The sequence below is a fragment of the Aptenodytes patagonicus genome, chromosome 1 (genome assembly GCF_965638725.1).
Source record: "Aptenodytes patagonicus chromosome 1, bAptPat1.pri.cur, whole genome shotgun sequence".
Classification (NCBI taxonomy): domain Eukaryota; kingdom Metazoa; phylum Chordata; class Aves; order Sphenisciformes; family Spheniscidae; genus Aptenodytes; species Aptenodytes patagonicus.
In genome coordinates, this window is record NC_134949.1 from 159,382,045 (window position 1) to 159,401,664 (window position 19,620).

At 39.5% G+C, this 19,620-nt stretch overlaps 1 protein-coding gene across 10 annotated transcripts in view; it reads right to left on the minus strand.

Annotated features, from left to right (window-relative positions):
• Positions 1 to 9,781: 9,781 nt before the first annotated feature.
• Positions 9,782 to 19,620, minus strand: part of ATP11A (ATPase phospholipid transporting 11A) — a 139,664-nt gene continuing 129,825 nt past the window's right edge. For 5 of the 10 annotated variants that reach the window (XM_076360808.1, XM_076360817.1, XM_076360798.1 and 2 more), the window contains one exon: positions 9,782 to 14,022. In XM_076360808.1, coding sequence (XP_076216923.1) covers positions 13,765 to 14,022 — 258 coding nt within the window. In that variant the 3' untranslated portion in view covers positions 9,782 to 13,764. Of the gene's footprint in view, positions 14,023 to 16,420; positions 16,537 to 19,244; positions 19,334 to 19,620 lie in introns of all 10 variants that reach the window. The other 5 variants (XM_076360861.1, XM_076360845.1, XM_076360853.1 and 2 more) reach the window with 3 other exon arrangements.

Genomic DNA, 19,620 nt, shown 5'->3' on the forward strand with positions numbered 1-19,620 from the left:
CTGAAGGGGCTACAAAATGACAACAGATTGGCTTTCAGGGAGAGATTACATGAACTGTGTCTATCAAATATCTGAGACCTTTCTTTATTGAGCAACTGGTCTGAGCCACGTCTTGTACCGAATCAGAAACTGTCCGTAAAATCATAGTAATCTACTGAGAAAAAAATATGCAGAAAATTAAGCCTCAAAGCTGTTATTTGGAGAAGTTCTCCAGGGTATGTTAGGAAGATTTTTGAAACATGATGAGAATAAAATAGTAATGATTGTCCACAGGGAAGAGGAAATTAAAAATTATTATTTTTTTTTAATAGACTGACAATGATTCTCTTTTTCATAATTGTGGCAATAGTTAGTGAATGATGTAAACCAATTTTGATTAAAACAAAGGCAGTCTGAAAAAAAAATCAGAGCAATTGAGATAAGTGTAATAAAGCATTGGGCTGAATAATTTATTAGTGGCAAATACAAAAGAAATGTGATGAAGTGGGAAAAGGAAGAGCCCAGACTTTAGAGAATCCCATTGGTAGGCTGCATAATTCCATGTTTTTGCATGATGTGAGCAAAATATGTTACCAGAAAACCTAGCCACCGTGAACATTAACAAACATGACTCATAGGCTCAGGGGACACTGTGCAATCGTACACTGCTTTCTGATGGTGTAAAGTATCTCCAGAAATTCCTCCTCCTCTGGTATGAAATATTTACCTTAATACAAATCCTAAGAATTCACTAAAAATAACAGCAGTCTCTCCATAAATAATAGAAAGACCCTTGATTTCAGGGTTATTCTATGGCTGAAAATTCAAGCTGAATGCTCTAGAAATAGAGAAGGGAAGCCAGCAGTAGGGAAGTGATCGTGCCCCTGTACTCGGCACTGGTGAGGCCGCACCTCGAATACTGAGTTCAGTTTTGGGCCCCTCACTACAAGAAGGAAGTCGAGGTGCTGGAGCGTGTCCAGAGAAGGGCAACGAGGCTGGTGAGGGGTCTGGAGAACAAGTCTTATGAGGAGGGGCTGAGGGAACTGGGGTTGTTCAGCCTGGAGAAGAGGAGGCTGAGGGGAGACCTCATCGCTCTCTACAACTACCTGAAAGGAGGTTGTAGCGAGGTGGGTGTCGGTCTCTTCTCCCAAGTAACAAGCGATAGGGCGAGAGGAAATGGCCTCAAGTTGCGCCAGGGGAGGTTTAGATTAGACGTGAGGAAAAATTTCTTCAGCGAAAGGGTTGTCAGGCATTGGAAGAGGCTGCCCAGGGAAGCGGTTGAGTTGCCATCACTGGAGGTATTTAAAAGACGTGTAGACGTGGTGCTTAGGGACATGGTTTAGTGGTGGACTTGGCAGTGCTAGGTTAATGGTTGGACTCGATGATCTTAGAGGTCTTTTCCAACCTAAATGATTCTATTCTATTCTGTTCTCAATACCAGCATAGCCCATAGTAGTCCTTTTAGCCTATAGCAAGTTCAATTTTTATCAAAAGGGCGCTGCTGAAGATTCAGCTTGTTATGGCTGGATGATCCTTTTGTGCCTGCCAGAGTTCTTGATGAAACACAGGATGATTGCCATAACGAATGGAATTGTGTCAAAAGGAACTGGCTTGGGGAGGAATCAAATGGACAAGACACTCAAATCTGTGCATTGACTAGGAAGAAAGCTAATTAGCTACAAGGGAAAAGAAACGTGCATACCAACTGCTCTTTGATGCCCTTCCTGAACTAATTTTGATCAAAAAGCAGTGTACAGGCTTGGGCTTTAAAAAACAGATGGTAGAATGGGAGACTTCTTAGCATTGTCACAACCTGTGTGAGGACACACGGGGTTCTGGAGATGAGGTAATTCATTGTTAAGTCTTCTACCGTTTATTGCCATGATTCCCTGAGCTAGTCACTGGAACAAAAGTGAAGATACGCTCCAGTCTTGTAAGATGTAAGAGGAATGAATAAACCAGGAAGAAAATTATCTCCAGGGAATCCACTGATAAAGGGGAATCCTTTGGTGGGGCCTTCCTATTGGAAGGTACCAGGAAATCTGTAGCAACAGGAGCAGGGACTAAGGGAAACCGTAGCTAATGTGGAGGAAGACTCTTCATTTATATTGCTCTAAAGGGGCAGGTTAAAAACTCCAAATTCTTCTGAAATCCAGTAAGGGCTTTTCTGGGCTTTTTCATTCTAATCAAACCAACACTGTGTGGAAAGTGCTAGCAGCACAAAGCAGGTAGTGTTTGTGCAGCTGATGCTTGCCATAGCTACCCTGCGCGGCAGAGCTTCCAGAAAGGGCCTGGAAGAGCTGGGTATGGCTCTCCCTGAGCAACACAATCTCAAAGGCCTGTCACAAGACAGAAGGCGGTTTCCTACAGGCATGGGGAAATCTACAGGGCAAGCATCTCCCTGTACGTTGATTTAGCAAATATGTGAGATTTCTAGCAAATTTGTTCTGGGAGTGGCCACGGAAAATCTGTCCTGTTGTTTTCCTCGGTGGTTGGCACAGAATCAGGCTCTTCCAACTTCTGGTGCCTGTAAAGCATATGTGATGTGTGGAGCATATGATTCTCTTTCCTCCCCTCCCTTCCTTCCTTTCAGGGTTATAAGAGTCAGGCTAGGCCTCTCGTTAGCAGTCCCACAGCCGTTAAAGGTGTTGGGAGGACTGGGAGATCTGCCTGTAACCCTGAGTGTAGAATACATGGAAGGAGGAAGATTCCCTGGCTAGAGACCTGGGACTGTAAAGATGCTTAGGTCCCACAAAACCCCACAGCTTCAGGCTGCAAGGTCCAGACCTTGTCAGCTAAATAAGATTAGTCCTAATCTGTGTATTGAGGACATGGCCACAAGCAACAAAAGTCATGTGGGAGGATGAGGCTGTAAGTCCACCCTGCTAATGGCTTGTGCAAAAGCCCCAGATTCTACCTTTGCTATTCACATTTCAAATTTTGTGTGTCTCTGTGTCTACGTTGTCATAGTGACAAGAGGCACTGAGAATATTTTGTCTTTTTTTTTCTTGGACACGGATGCAAAACATCCTTTGCCATGTATGTTTTCTTTCCCTCCTAGTTGATTTTTTTTCTTGGCTTTCCCAAGAGTTTAAAAAAGAACTGAAATCATTAATGGAGTTCACTGTGCTTATGTTTGGTACTGTTAGACTGTAAATACATTTTTAATGTCTGACACACAAATACAATACATAGTAAAGGACTTGGGCTGAATGTCATGATTAAAACTATGTTGTAGGTACTATTTGTTCTTACACTCAATGTACCTTCCAACAGAGAATCTCGTGCTGGCTGTAATGGGAGCTTAGACACCTGCATTGTACACACACGGCTTTAAGTGCCTGAACCTGAACCTCACACTTGGCTTCTTGGATCATATTTTGATTTGTTCAAATACTCAGCTCCACTTAATTCTTGCCTCGCCTTATGCAGAGAAGAGGCAGAGAGGGAGAGGAGAGTGGAAAAGTTCCTGGGACTAGAAACACGGCGTGCTTTGGTCTGCAGTACGTAAGGAAGAGATTTCAAAGTCATAATGTGCTGCTGTCTGTTCTGCAGGAAACAGAAACTGCAGATCAGAGTTTTGGACTGTGCGCTACGAAACAGCTGAACAGTGCACCATCGCAATGGTGAAGACTAATAGTCAAGGAAAGAAAGTGTTTGGGACTGGGCAAAAGCATGGACTTTCTTTAAAAATACTAGTAAGGAGGAGCATGTTAGTTTTGACTACATCCAGTGTCGTGGTAGAGAATAAATGGATTTGCAACCCTTAAACCCTATTAGAAGAGAAGGGCGGTGTAACATGGCAGTAAGATGAAATGTCTGTGAAACAGTAATGTAAAAGATGAGTTGCAGGCAAATGTTCAAAATGGACGGTCATCAGATTGACAGGTCAATCCATGTGAGAGGATGACTGAACTGTACTGTGTACCAGTGAAATTTATTTTTATGCTACTATAATACTTTCCTAAGTCCTAAGCCACCCTATTTTAATACAGCATCCGTAGTGTCCACACACAGATGATGAGAAGACAGACAAGAGTATCATGGGTTCTGTAGTATAGTGCCTGGCAGCAGCGGTCTGGGCTTTTCGCACTTTGTTCCTTAAATCAGTAGGTTTCCAAACATACTGTCTTAGCTCAATACCTGGATATAAAATTAATTATGATAATCAGAATTGTTAAGTGTGCACTTCTGGGAAAAGTCAGGGGAATGTACATCTTCATAAACTGAAGCGGTTAAAAAGTTAATAGGGTGGTTGGATATTAACCTTATGAAAAACATGAGTGCCTTCTAGAAACCAGTTATTTACTGTTCTAAAATAGCAACAGCTCTTAAACAATGGGCAAGGGTGGAGACTTCTCGAATGAACAGGTTAGTTGCGAGTGAAATTAAGATAATCTCTCAACTTTATGTATTTCAATGTTCATACATATTTGGAAAAAAAGAGTCGGCAGATGGTTCTCAGGAACTACATCTGGAAATCGAAGATGCCAACGTTGAGTGCATGAGTATTATTCAGAGAGGCTACGATGGAAAGATTCATGGCCTCAGGATAGTGGCATATTGCCCAAAGTTAGCTGAAGGATATAACCATGATTGATGTAGAACCAGATCAGTACGAGGGACATGTATCTTTCGGATATGGATAATCATTTCCTTTGGGGGGGGGGGGGTGTGGTATTAGAATTATGCAGCCATTCCTTTTCTATGTTACCTTAAAATCTTTGGGTGTATATGAAAATGGACCTTTTCTCTTGTCTTACAAATACTATCACTCCTAAAAAAATTCTCCCTGGAGACCCTCAAACATGTGAGTGTCAGGTAATGTGTCACTCGGGCCAAAATTGTAGGATACAGGTAGTTTGCAATAAACTCAGTGGATTAAAAATTCCTTTTTTCCAATACCTTCAAATCACAACTTTTTATAAGGGAAAAAAAATTTGAAGAAGTCCCATGAAACCATGTATCCTTTTTGAGCAACTAGCATAAACGGACTCAATAGGGAGAGGGTTAATTTCCAAAACATGCACAATTTTAGTAAAGAAAAGGATGGATGAGCTTAAATCAAGTCTTAATTTGCTTAGAAAGAGACCTGGGAAACGCAACAGAGCTGCATGCAGGAGGAAAGCAAGAGATTCTCTCCCACGTGAAATTCACGCCGGGGGGTGGGGGAGGCGGTTTGTGGTGTTTGTGTGCACACGTTCAAATATTTCCTGGATAGAAGTGACCAAGGCAGTGACCATTGTGGTGGTGACCACACTGCTTCAGATCTGCTGGTTTGCCTGCTGAATGCTCCTCCGAGACAGCATGGAAAAGAGAGATCTCTCTTGTTACCGCGTATGGGACTATGCTTTGCTCAAACGTGGAAGGAATGGTTTCCTTCTTTCAGAACGAAGCACGGAATGCTAAAACAGACTGCCGGGGGAAAGGGAGGTACCCCAGCATGTCAGGTACTGGAAGAGAGGCAAGAAAGGGGAGATGTAAACATATATATCCCATTTGTTACTTATAGGGAGAACAAGAGCTGAGCAGGCATTAAAATTTGAAACCCTAGTCAAACTCTTAGAATGGACAATTCGAAGTTACGTACAGCTCTCTTTTTTTGCATATGCATTTTTTTTACTTAACCAAATGTGTGTGCCCATCTAACTGTGTATGTTCACTCTTTTTTAAGTTCCTCCTGCTGGCTGGTTGAAGCAGTTGCTATTCTCCAAATTCCCTCAAACTCTTTGTTATCCCTCAGTCAGCACATCAGACTGCATCCCATGCAGCATTGGTGTGGCCTCCCCTCGAGTACTGCGCGCAGGTGTGGGCCTCACAATATAAGAAGGATGTGAAAATACTAGAATGCGTCCAAAGGAAGGCAACAAAGATGGTGAGAGGACTAGAGGGCATGACTTACGAGGAGCGCCTGAGGATACTTGGTTTGTTCAGCTTAGAGGAGCCTGAGGGGTGACCTCATTGCTGTCTACAACTACCTCATGAGAGGCAGCGGAGAGGGAGGTGCTGATGTCTGATGATAGGACATGAGGAACAGCTTAAAGCTGCATCAGGGGAAGTTCAGATTGGACATTAGAAAAAACGTTCTTCATGGAGAGCGCGGTCAAGCACTGGAACGAGCCCTCCTGGGAAGTGGTCATGGCCCCAAGCTTCTTGGTGTTCAAGAAGCGTTTGGACAACGCTCTTAGATCTGTGGTTTAACTTTTAGGTTGCCCTGGGTGGAGTCAGGAGTTGGACTCCGTGATCCTCGTGGGTCCCTTCCAACTCAGGATATTCTATGATTCTATGAGTAGCTCATGTTTTACGTGGGAGAGACTGGGAGTCACCTTTTATTTAGTGTTGTGTCAAGGAAAGGAGATCAGAGACCTCAAAAAAACCCCCCAAAAAACAACGTTGATACTCCTGAAATGGCTGTAGTGGGATTTTAAAATTTAGGTCAGCTGACTTAGCCAGCACCAGCACTATGATTTACAGAATCTTTTTAATTGCTGCATATTAAAAGCTCTTTGCTACAATACCATGAATTCAACTTTTCTGTGCAGATGGCAGCAAAAGACTGTAAATTGTGTACAATAACAAAGATTTCAACTAAATAATCAGCTTTAGGACTAAAACCTCATGTTAAGAAAAATGTTCTCCAAAGGTTTACCTTATGGTTGTATAGAGCATTTTAGCTGCTAGTTAAAAGTTCCTGGTATGACGCGTAACTAGAAGACCAAGATAATTTTAAGACAATGAGCAATGTGGCAGGGCAGGGGGTGAAGGCGATCAGCTTTACTCTCATTTTGGTGTAAAGTGGTAATGCTGTGGATTTTTCTTTCCTTGTTTTGCTGTTTTCAGAATGGAAAACAGAATTAACTGAATAGAATACTTGTTTAGAAAAATAAAATCTCTTATTTCTAGGCTGAGAACAAATATGCAAACTTACACCCCCCCAAAAAAAGTAGATTTTAAATTAAGTCCCAGAATTACCTCCAACAGCTATAAGTGTTTGCAGTAAGCACCTACTATATCATACATAGAGCAGTACTACCGAGGAGCAAGATCATCTTGGACTCAAACCTGTTAACGGTAGAAATGTTGTTCTGGACATGCACTGCAATGGATGCAAGTTCACTTTCTGTGCAGCTGCTCTAATGAACTCCTAGTGAGGTTAGAGGGTATCAGAGAGCTGGGCATTTCCCATAAGCATGCGGAAGTCCAGGGCCTCCAAGGAAGGCGGATTCCAAATCTTCTGCTGTGGGCCTTATCCAAGAGGACGGAGAGAAGCGACTCATGTTGCAGTACAATCTACAATGGAAGGATTTGCAGCTTTTTTCCATCTGGACCGGTTCCTTTCAGCACAATGATGCACAAACACTGCTTTTGGGCTAAACTAAGACGTAATTTGGACTTTCTAAGAAGAGTCACTTAAAAGCCAAGTGAATCCCAACTGTTGCTGAGCTGTATCACAGCATCAGCATTAAGTTTTGTGGTCTTGCGCCTGAAATCCCTTAGGAGGCGAGGTCTTTCTTTCTGGACTATCAGAATAAAAGGGAACACAGTACGTCTTCGTAGCTGGGAATAAACAGTTAACTTCAACCTAATTAATAGTGACAACTTTCTCTAGCTATGCAGTTTATAATCATCTTGGAAGCAAGCTGCTCAGCATTTCCTAGAAGAATACTCTCCTAGGCTAGCTACTTGGTTGGAAGTATTTTTTTAAATAAAAGTCGACATATCACGTGATGGTCTTGAACCTTGGACCAGGATTTGTTTTCCTTCTTTTCTAAAGCTCAGTGTTTATTAGATTGCAAGATCTAGCTTTCAAATTTGGTTAACGTTTCAGTGTGAAGTATCTTTACAAAGTACGTTTAAAATCTCAAGGCAAGTGTTGATGTGCTTTTTGAACAACTGTTAACATTGCTTTCCTTGTTAGGAACAAGAAGAAGCGTATCAGTTTTTCCCACATTAAATAAGGAGTCTGGATGTTAACAGTTCTTCCCGATACAATCTGAACAGGGAGCCTCTGAACCGAGCAGGACACTGCATCGTATGTATTTTTAAAAGATTAATGCACCATGAGATTTCTTAACCAAAATGAATAATGGACAACAACAACAAACCTTTTGGTGGTTTAAAATTGAATACTACTCCTATTTGTCTCCTTTAAATGGAAAATAAACCCTTAAATTATGAAAGGTCACCACTATTAATTTACTGCAGGCTCACCAGTTAAAAAAGAACTGATCACACACTGTAGTTTTCCAATAAACACATCTAAACCTCTATGGGGGACATTAGGGGATAAACTGTTCTGTATAATGAAATGACTTAACGGCTATAGTTGATTTTACCCCTGTCCTATCACTTCACAGTGTAAATGAAGCCTTTGAATGGCTATGATTTTTGCTTTAGCGTTTGAATGAAATTAAAATGAAACGACCTGTGAGTATGTGTAATGGAAACACACAACAACAAAGCCTTATTAGAATGGTCAAACACTGTTTTTAAATTCCTGCAGAGTATCACCTGAGGAAATCAGAATATGCAGAGAACAAACCCAAGAAACTTCAGTCTGTCTCCAACCTATCTCACTTCATATCAAAATAACCTTCAGGAAAGATTTTATACAGCAGTATTGCATATGTTGCAGAAAAAAATGTGGTCTCATTGTAGAATATAAGAAACAGTTTTCGATTAATTCTACACTGTAACTTACTAAAAGAGCGTAATTGGAAGAGCTAAAGGAAAACACAAGGTATTCAATTTACAATACCGTTCAGAAACCACTGACTTTCTATCCTTTTTTCCTTTAAATAGGTAAACATATTTTTACGTGCAAAATAAGCTTGTCTGCTTATGAGGTAGTTTGTTCCTCTTGCTACCGTGTTCCTCCTGAAATCCAGATGCAGCATCACATTATTTTTTTCAAAAACAGTTCCAATTTAATATTTCTATCTAATTGCAATTTGTGCTTTTTTTCTTCATTACACGAAGAAAGGGAAAGACATCTTCCATATCTACCTTCTCCCCTCAGACTACCTTCTCCAGAAGCTCATGCAGTAGAAACACAAAATTTCTTGATGTACGGAAGGGAGACGGGTGCAATACACTTGCATTGTTTGGATAAAAAATTAATCTAAATACAAACCCATTACTCTAAAATCTTTTTTTTGGGAAGCGTGAAATCAATCTACAAACAAGGTGCCTAAGCGTTCTAACACTGCCTGAGAGTGGAAGAGGAAGGCACCTAACCTAACGCTCTGACTTGCTTCGTGGAGGCTGCCTAGGATACCTTCAGTCTGACTGCATCCATGTACTGTATAGTCTGTAGCGCTTTTGACTACAGGAAATCCCATAGTATCGTACCACCAAATGAAAGAAAATGATGGTATTTCTGTGCACTCAGCCGCTTTTGTAAGAATCTGTGACCACTGCCACCAACGCAGATGGCAAAGCACATTGCTTTCGCCTTTAATTCCGTTTCTTTAAATTGCCAACATTGCAAAAGAAAGGAGAAATACCTCTGGGCACCCCGCACAGCAGAACCGTAAGGAAATCCAGATCTTCTCATGCGTAGCTTACGAGTTTAGTTTGGAAAGCGCTTTAGCACTTAGCCAGTCTGTGCAGGAGGAACAAAGCTCTCCTGGACTGCTACCAATTTCTATCAGCTTTGCAACAAACCCCACACACCACTCATGCCCCGTCTTTCCCCGAGTTTCCCTTTTTGTTAGCTTGCTTTTTTAGCTGGCTACATATACTCTCTGAAAATAAACGTGACTACAAGCATATTCAATAACAGAATCAAACACTCATTCCATTTTCTGTTATCTACTTACATTTTATTACAGACTAATATGAAACCATCTCATATTCATACTAGAATTATTTTAATTACTCGTGAGCAAACTTAAACCAGTCTTGAACGTTTATATTTATTGCAAGCAGATTCATGTCTCCTGCTTATATATTCTACATAAGGATCCAAAATGTGACTGAATATAAACAAGTTATATTTGGTTATCTACAGAAATAAAAGTTAAAAATAGCACTGAAAAGAAACTTTACAGTAATGTATTCACACACTGACTCTTCAAATCAGATAAATGAAGTATAGGATAATCTAAACGTTAGATTTGAAGGCTGATTTATTTTCAAATAAATGCAGCTATAATTGTACAATTAAAAATAAGCGTCAGTATTTGGTGCTGATGACTACAGACATCTTTAATGTTTAATGCACAGATAACTACCCCCCAGCCCCCATACAGCAACTTTCGCAGATTCTACTTTACATTAGATCATGAAAGGACATTTAAAATGCAATGTGTACGCAGCACAGGATTTATGCCAGAGACCACACAGATTAAAATTCTGTGAGTTTTCGTAAGGTAAAAAATTAAAGCTATGTAAGCTGATTTTTAGATTATTCTGCAAAGTAGAATCACATACTTTTTCACTTTCGTAATACTTTCACAAACCATTAAAGCTTTTTTAACAGAGACAGTAGCACGAGCACAACGACCCCACTGGCTTCCAAAAAAAAAAGTAGTGCAGTTGCTCAATTAAGCTATTTTTTCCTTTTATATTTGCAAGCCAGTTGGGTCAAGACAAACAAGGCTAATGCAAGCAAGAAAGTAAACTGTAAGCTTTTACATTAAGTGGCTGAACAAACAATTACTGTACATGGTAAAACAAAAAAGATCTTTTGCCACAAGCCACTGCAGGAATATACGAGCTTCAGTGGCCGAAAAGCTTGAAATACTTTCTAAGTCTTCACATACATTTGGTTAGCGCTTACCAGTTTCAAGACATTTATAGAAGCAGTTATGGAGACACTATGCTGTTAAAGCTGCAACAATTTAAACAAGGCAAGTTAGGAAGTTACATAGATTTTTATACTTTTCCCCTTTAATTCTTTTTTTTGTTTAAATACATAAAAATCTGTCTCTTTTCAGTGTCCCATCCATAATAAAACATTCTAATTCATTTTGATCTAACTTCTACTTTTCCACCTTTGTATTGTCTGATCCATTCACAACGAAGCTCCGAGTTAACACCTGCTGCAGTGGACTAGGTTTGCATGGCAATAGTAACAGGGACTGAAGCAAAAGCACATCAAGTGAAACCGAGTTGATGGTTTATGTTTTTTCCATTGAACGGTCTATTTCAATAAACAAACGAACAGTACCAACTTTTAAAGGTAAAAGTATTGCTAAGCCAAAGCAGAAACTTCCACTTAAATTCAAGCATTCTCTCTCCTCCAAAAAATGACACGTTTAACGAGAATTTCCCAAGGACTTACACAGGTGTTTCAGCCTGAATAACACGTCAATAATTTCTCAGTGCTGGGCAACACGAAGTTTGCAATGAACTGCTTTGTTAGTAGGCAGAACAGGAATGCAGCATTTTCAAAAACACCAAGCAAAACTCTCCTTATTTAAGGCTAAAAGATGGAACTCAGAAAAGTAAAAAGCAAGAGGCTTTACAGAGTAAAAAAGCTAGCAGTAATAGCATAGCACTGGAAGTACAGCGCCCTGATCGCCGCTATCACAAATACCAACAAAACATCAATAGTTTGGGTGAGACTGACAGAGCAAGAGACCTATATTTCTAATTTGACATTCATTGGAATTTTAACATTCAGCCACAACTCCACTCTAAGCTAAATTTAAGTGGCCAAAACTCATAGGTATAAAAAAAGCCTTCAAAACATATACTTAAAAAAAATAGAAATGGTGTGTTAACAAATGTATGCGTAAAACAGATTTATAAATAGCTACAGTATGAAAAATATTTCAGTGCAAAGGCAATTTTAAGATTTCTAAAAAATACATTACAAATAATTTGTTAACTACACACAAGAAATTCGTCACTGCTACTGGTATAAAATTTATACCCATATTAACTTTTTAAAAATATATACACCAGTGTTTTATGTAGGGGACGGTTCTAACTGACCAACATTCAAGTCTGCAACGGCAAGTATACGTACACACACCCACACGCATATGGATGTATTTCAGAATGTTACTGCTATGAGGACATTCGTTGAAACTTAAAAGTGCTACGTGTTAAGTGGTAAAAATACCTTCACCTGTGGTGCTCGCCATTAGACTTCTTAAAATTTTCTTATCTTTGGTATACTGAAAATTTCACAACTCGCTTTACAATCTCTGCTTGTCCCAGGGCGTTTTAATAGTATTTCACCGTTTGTTTAATGTGAAAACCACTTGGGATATTGTGAGCAACATTTCCTAGAAAGTTGTTTTTTCTTTTATTAAAAAGTAAATTAGTAACTAAACTATTTTGCCTCTGGTTTTTTTTTTTAAACACAAAAAGGGAAATATTTTTTCTCTGCCACCCCAGTCCATTTGAAAGACAACTAACAATGTCTTGGCCAAGTCTTCCAATAAAGGCTGCAGCTCTGATTCCAAATACTTTGTTTTCACATTGAAATAAATTGTTAGCTAATGTCCCCCCAGAGGTATTTAATGACTATGGTTATTAACCAGTTCTAACCACCAGGCTGAAATTGATTTAAATCAGATTACTCCTTCAGATATTTTTGCACCCCAAAATAAAACACTGGACTAAAGAAACGAGACAAGGACACAGCTAACAGTTGAATTAGTGCAAGGTAACATAAATGTAGCAGAGAAAACAGAAGTGCAAGTTGGCTGTTGTTCTTAAAGTAATACAAACGGAATCCTTGCAGTCAAACTAGTTTCTGTATCGCAACTATGGTTCAACTGTTAGTAAACAGCCGTGTGCCACCTCCTGGTTTGCTTGCAAAAGTTAACAGTTGTGAGCTTTGTAATACATCTACCAAGCCGATTAGCCAGTATTTAACCACACACACACACACAAAAGACCAAAATTAGGAGGATGAATCCAGATAGGAGAAGATGCTTATTTGGAAAAACAGCCGCCGCCTTCTTTTAAGGGGGGGGGAAAAAAAGTGTCAAAAAAGCTTCACCTGTAATACTTTCTGCTATGCATGTTTTACAATTACGGGGATAGGAAGTGGGAACACCGGGTAGTCTGCATCTTTGACAAATACACAAAGACCTTTTAGGCAAAACGCTTACGTTCTGGTTTTGAGTAGATTTCAACGCTGATTATATTTACCTATTTAACAGCCAACTTGACTTCAGGTAGTGTGTACGTACTCTACACAAGGATCATTTTGCCTATCTTTCTACGGGGGAAAACTAACTGAAAGCCAGACATAGCCCTGATTTGGCCACTTACAAGGAAGTGAACATTAGAGAGCGTTTCTTGAAAGCAGATTTGCACAGAGGAAACACCAGTTTGTTCTACAGAAAGAGCAAAGAAAGAAAAAGGACAGAGGAAAATCAGAAACAGCACTTGTTAAATATGCTTTAGGAGACTTTCATTGGAGATAACGGAGGTCATTGCTTCTGGCTGAAAATTAAAACTGTTCTCAAAATGTAGGTCACTGACTGAAACTATACACTTCAAGTAACAAAGAAAATGACTAAAGATGACAGAAGCGGTAAACGCACAGAAGTCTTGACACAGGATGAAGAGAATTTTTAGTGCTACCAGTCTCACAGTACCAGACTGTGCAGATTGTTCATTGCTCCAGTAGTTCAAAACATAAAAAGAGGCCGATTGGCCTGGAAGGGTTCATACTTCTAGCTCTTGATCCTGTTTGTCTGAACATTACCTCAGACAGCAAAAGCCACGTATAGTTTAATATATTTCTGTGACATGTTTGTTTCCTGAAAAAATAAACAAACAAAAATACAGTTTTTAAAGGCTTGACTTGGTGTTCTGTCATACAGACGTTTCCAAACCTGACCCACTGTAGCGGTAGCCTGCACTGGAACGGCAATGCTTATTTGAATAGCCAAAGACAGATGGAAGTACTGAATAATCAACACCTCTCCAGTGCGTAAACATCATTTTTTTAGAATGAGAATTAGACCTTCTTGCTGGGGAATTGCTGCAGTCGCTGCTCCTGTATCTTGGGCTTTTCAGACAGGCAAGAGGTGTGAATTCCGAGATGTGCTCCCGACAGTGCCTCGATGCCTTCTGTTAAAAGGAAAAAAAAAACCCAAATACACAGTAAATACATTATTTCGGAGCTAAAAGTCTACAATTGTGTTCTTTCATAGGGCCATTGTGCCCTTGGTGTAATAACGCCTTTCATGGGATCAGCACTCTGGCTATTTGTTTCATGTAAAGGTGTAACCCCTCAGCTATCGACTGCTTCCAACATGATTAGTTTTATATGAAGACCTACAGAACCATAATTTTACATATAATCTCTAAACCTGATAATGGACTCTAAAGAGAACAGATGAGGACACAGAGGACTGCTTTCAAGTTGAGTTGTTTTAAATCAGGTTATATTTCATTTTGCAATCTCTCCTGGCACGTCTTTTTATCTCTGAACTTTTTTAGTCAGGATTTCTTACGGGGAATTTTAAGACAGAACAGATCCAAGTACTTTGCCCTGTACTTCCAAAGAGAGGGAATTCTTTACAGTCGGTTTGTGCTAATAGATGAAAGTTCCAGAGGTTTAATGCGCTTGCTTTGTACTTCTAAGCAGTATCTGATTTTGGACTTGCTTAGGTTACATTACAGGCAATGTATACTACACATCACAATACTATCTTGGTCTAATTGTCCATTAAAATTTATCTGTACCACACAATCACTCCACACTCTGGCAGAATTGGCACTTCCACTCAGGAAATACTCAGGACTACAGTAACACCATGGTGGCATGACAAGACCCTGGAAGATGTGCACAGACTAAAAGAAAATTAGCACAGCATTTTCCCCAATGAGTTTGTCTCATTCTTCTCACTAAACGCACACCTGATTTCCAGGTATAGAGGTATGGAGGTTATATGACAGTATTTAAGATATAAATGCATTACAAGCATGATTCAAATCAATGTTAAAAATCACTCTCTCCATGAATACTATATAAGCCAGTTAATCCTTTATTCTTAATCGTCCCCTTCCTCCTTCCCTGTTAACATCAACACAGTAGCAAAAGGGACGAAATCACAAAATAAATACTAATGATGTAGCTTACAGAAGTTTGCCTGAGATTTAATATCACACTTTTAATGCCAATCACAAGCTTGAAACACTACCCTTGCATAACCAAGAGCAATCAGAAAGCTCTCTTACAACAGTTACTCTTGGAAAAGTCAGCAAACTATACCAAACTGCTCACTAACAGCGGGGCCTGGGTTCTTTTAAACACACATATAGACCAAAGACCAACATTAATACAGGAAAATGTAGATAATCAGGTAACAGATTAGCAGACGTTGTTTTGGAAATGTCGGAGGGAGTAGTCATACACTGTATGGTAACTATTTTTCCTATTCTTCCAGCTAGAAAGTGAAGTATTTAGTTACCATACGTATTTCTAAAAAGAAAATCCTTTTTTTTCCTACACATAGCTCCAAGGCAAGCGCTTTCAGTCTGCCATGCCTGAAGCTACTCAAGAAAGCTGGGGTTTTCTACTACTACTTGTCTAGCAGTCATTAAAAGTAAATCAAAAGCACCCCTCTACCACCTTTAAGCCCTACAGCCCACACCACATTACGCTGCATTTGTCCTCTTCACATATTGGTACTCTGCGCCTTCACTTAGTTCCTCATCTGCTGCTTTTGGGGTCAGGAGAGCACGAAGGGACTGGAGCAGATACGGCATCCAGGTGGGAATATATCTGAGTAAAAAGTGTACCTTCTTTCTTATACATGTTAGTGGTATGGCAAGGAGACGATGTAAAGCAGAGAACTTCATTCTGCTGCCCCAATGTTTTGAGGATTTAGGAGCTCACCACTCACGCTGATGTCTCAGGTATTTGGCGAGACTACCACGCTTCTCTCTTGATCCGAGACAGCGAGGCAGCAATGCACCGGTCTGTACAGAACACATTGCTATGGTAAATACTATCAGATATAGAGCCCCAGTGTCAGGGCCCAAGGTCCTACTCACCAGTAACTCCCTTCCTTTTGTATGGTTATCTTCCTGTTTTACCGTCTGCATTTGGTCTATATATGTATTCAAGAGCACAAGAGATGATGGATAAACTACTACTGTGTGAGAATTACTTCTGACTTTATGTATTCCACACCATGGTGTAACGCGAATACACTCTGCAATAACGACTGCAGTTCTTACAGAAGAAATGTCACACAGCACCTATACGTAACACAATGTATTTATAGGACTTTAATATGGGTATATTGATTCGTTGTTTTGCCTTACACGAGTAAGTGTCTGAGACAAAAAGATCTTACCTGTGGCACGGAACATCTCTTGCAAAAACTAGGCTCTCCAAGTAAAACATAACGATTTTGTATCAATATTGATACAGTACATCAAAAACTCTGGAGGAAACAGTTGATTTGTAAATAGCACAGTTCACCAATAGAAATTAATCCAAACTGGCAACACGTACAGTACTGTTACCTAGCTTTGATCTAATTATGGCTCGGAAGCTGAAAGGTTTCCTTCAAGAAGTGGCCCATCGCTGTTCGCCAGTGCATTTAGGGCTGTTTTATGTCTCATACTCTTCTGCAAGGATGAGGAAAAACAGTGAGACTCTTTGCTGAATACAAGAGGGATACGTAAATGAATTGTACCATTTGGTACAAATGTAACTATTGTAGCAAAGTCCTGTAAGAAAGACGGATTTTCTGATAGATTTAAAAAGGAAAGGTTATCCAGTGTAAAACAAGGTTCCTATTTCTTGATCCTGAGGTTAATCCTTTGAGCCACTCTGAGGATGCTTTTAATTCCATTTCAAACTCTGTTAAAAATACTTAATTACTCCCAAAAGCATTTAAACTGTACCATGACTAAGTGCTGTGGGCTGTGTGTCCTGCCCCTCTGACGATAACCTGTACTGAATGGGAGAGGTCCCCGTGATGTGATGAGGCCAAATCGATTCCAAATTAAGGAGCGGACGTCCCGCTTCGCTACTCCCCGGAACAACCGGTACACTGAGGGGAGCACTACGAACGGAGGTGATGGGGCCAAGTGCGAGCGGAGGCTGACCTACAGCTTAGTCATTACACCACGGGGAGAGAGAGGGCAGGGGAGTTACCAAGGTAACTTCTTCCCTGGGATTCAAATATTGCAACAGCAAGATCCATTTCTTTGTTTTCCACAGAAGAGGAGCCCAACACATGACAAAGGCAACGGTTTGCTGGTGACCAGTTTTCTAAGAGCACTGTGCAGTTGTTCAACAGCAGCTAAGCCCATTGAGGAACAGAAAAATGACAAATCCCCAGAGAGGCTTCCCCAGGCAAAAGAATCACTTTGGGTTTCCCCAAGCGCAGCAAAGGGTAGAGTTCTCATAACAAGGCTGATGGGCCGATCTTGTGACTGAAGTGAAAGTGAAGGAGAAAACCACCAGTCAGAAGCGAAGAGAAGAAGAAAAATAAGTCTTAAAAAGGGATGAAAGCACAGAAGTTATTTACAGTTCAGAATCAAAACACCTGGCATTTCAGCTACAAAACATTCGGGACTGCTGAAACACTGTCAATTGCAGTGACAATTGTAAAAATGAAAAGAGGATAATTTAAAGTGTATTTATATTTTCCATAACAGAGCTGCCAAGCTTCTGCTATTAATGAAAGAAGAATAAAGAAAAAGGAAATATAATCTATTAATGTAGATTGGATATATTAAAAAAAATGCCCTATAGCTTTTTAAAAGTAAAGGCTGAAAGAAACCTCACAGCTGCGCAATTTCCAGTTAAAGCACAAAATTCAGCTTGTTTCATTGAGCCAAAGAGTCACTGGGAATACAGGTATAAGAAACGAGCAGATTTTGACCGAAATTACCAAAAGGCAACAGATTCCTCCAAAGCTTTTGCAGAATTAATGTTTTAGCCCAAGACAGACAACAGTTCATATGTGTGTGTGTGTATATATAAAAATATACATGCACATATATATACCTATATTTGTATGTACATATGTGTATGTATACACACATGTATATGTCTCTGTATGTGTGTGTGTGTGTCTCTCTCTCTCTCTCTCTCTCTCACTGAAAAGCTCTCTCAAAAAAACCCAGAACTGTATCTGGAATGTTTAAAAACCTCTGAATGATAATGATGGTAAACAATCACCCACCACACACCGGAGTGACTCTCAAATAATGGAAAAATTTAGAAGCATAAGATTTGCTTCAAAGGCTTCATGTGATCTTACTGCCTGAGGAGAACTAATTTAGTAACCTGGGCGGTGGCTGCTAGTCCTATGTTCATCTTTTCAACTGTTCCAGAAGCCCTTTTATTACAAAGAAAGCAGTATAGCTTACAGGAATGCAATAAGTTTAAAAATAATTGTTTAAAAGCTCAGTTCAAACCAATCCTAAGGCACTTAAAAGCCAATTTTAGCCAGAATTTTCAGCAGCAAAAAAAACTTTGTGTATTTTCCCTGTGACTTACATAATTACAGTCATTTTTATTGACTATACATTTTTGAAGGGGCAAATAAGGAGGAAATGTATTTTTTATCTTAACCAGTTAAGAAATAGAGATATAAAATCTGCAATGGAAACCAACAGTCTCCTACTATTAAGTCAAAAGGAGCTTTCTTGCAGATTGTAGGGAAGCAAAGATTTACTAGCATTTCTTCTACGTTTACATTAAATTAAATGTCATTAATTCTGGATATTGAGCTGTTTTCTTTCGAGAAAGAGCCCAGAATTTCATAAAGTGGAATATAAGGAAAGCTCAGTTTGAAAATGCAAGCTGGAAATAACTTCTGAATAAAAAAGTTGTGTTTTCTCCTATCACAGCAGAGCAGATATATTAACATATGCCAAAAATCGCTTAAAGGACTTCCAGTACCCCATTTTCTGTATTATGCTAGTAACATCAGCATAATCAGAATTATCACTTCTTTGTGTGGCAACTATTCCATTTACTCAGGTACAATGCAAACATGACATGCGTTCACCTACAGATATACCAATGGTTAAAATGGGGATCTAAGAATCGTAGATTCTTGAGGCAGAAACATTACGTAAAATTCAGTAACAACAGTGACAAAAATGATAGGGATGGATTGTGACAACGATTCACAGAATCTTTAAGATAAACAAACAGAAGAAGGAAAAAACTATACTAAAAAGTATTCTTCTTCAAAATATAGTTGACGTGAATCAGAAATGGAGATAATGAGTATGGTGAATAACTTCTGATGATAAACTTTTGACTGTCCTTTGAATGAAATGGCCAGGCATGCAGAAAGGCAGAAAAAAGTCACCTTTTGTTCCATTAGAAACTTAGACTGCTTGAAGTCTGAGAAAGCATAAAGATGGTGGACTGCTCAACAGAAAGGCACTGATGTTTAGTCTGATTTCCCCAGAAGATTGTAGGAAGTAACCGTGCACATCATTTATGTTTAAAGCAAGGTAGCAGTTATTTAGACAAAGCGGATTGGAAGACAGGAAGAAACAAGGAGAGGAAAGAAGAAACACAAGGAATATATCTGGTTAAAAGTCAAAGATTTTCTACTAAATATTAAAAAAATGAATATTGCCTGTGTTAAGCCCAAAGTCTGCTTTACAACTGATTCGTTTTCCAGTGCTAACATACAACGTCAGTAAGAAATGCGGTAATACCTTTGTTTGGGGCTCTTG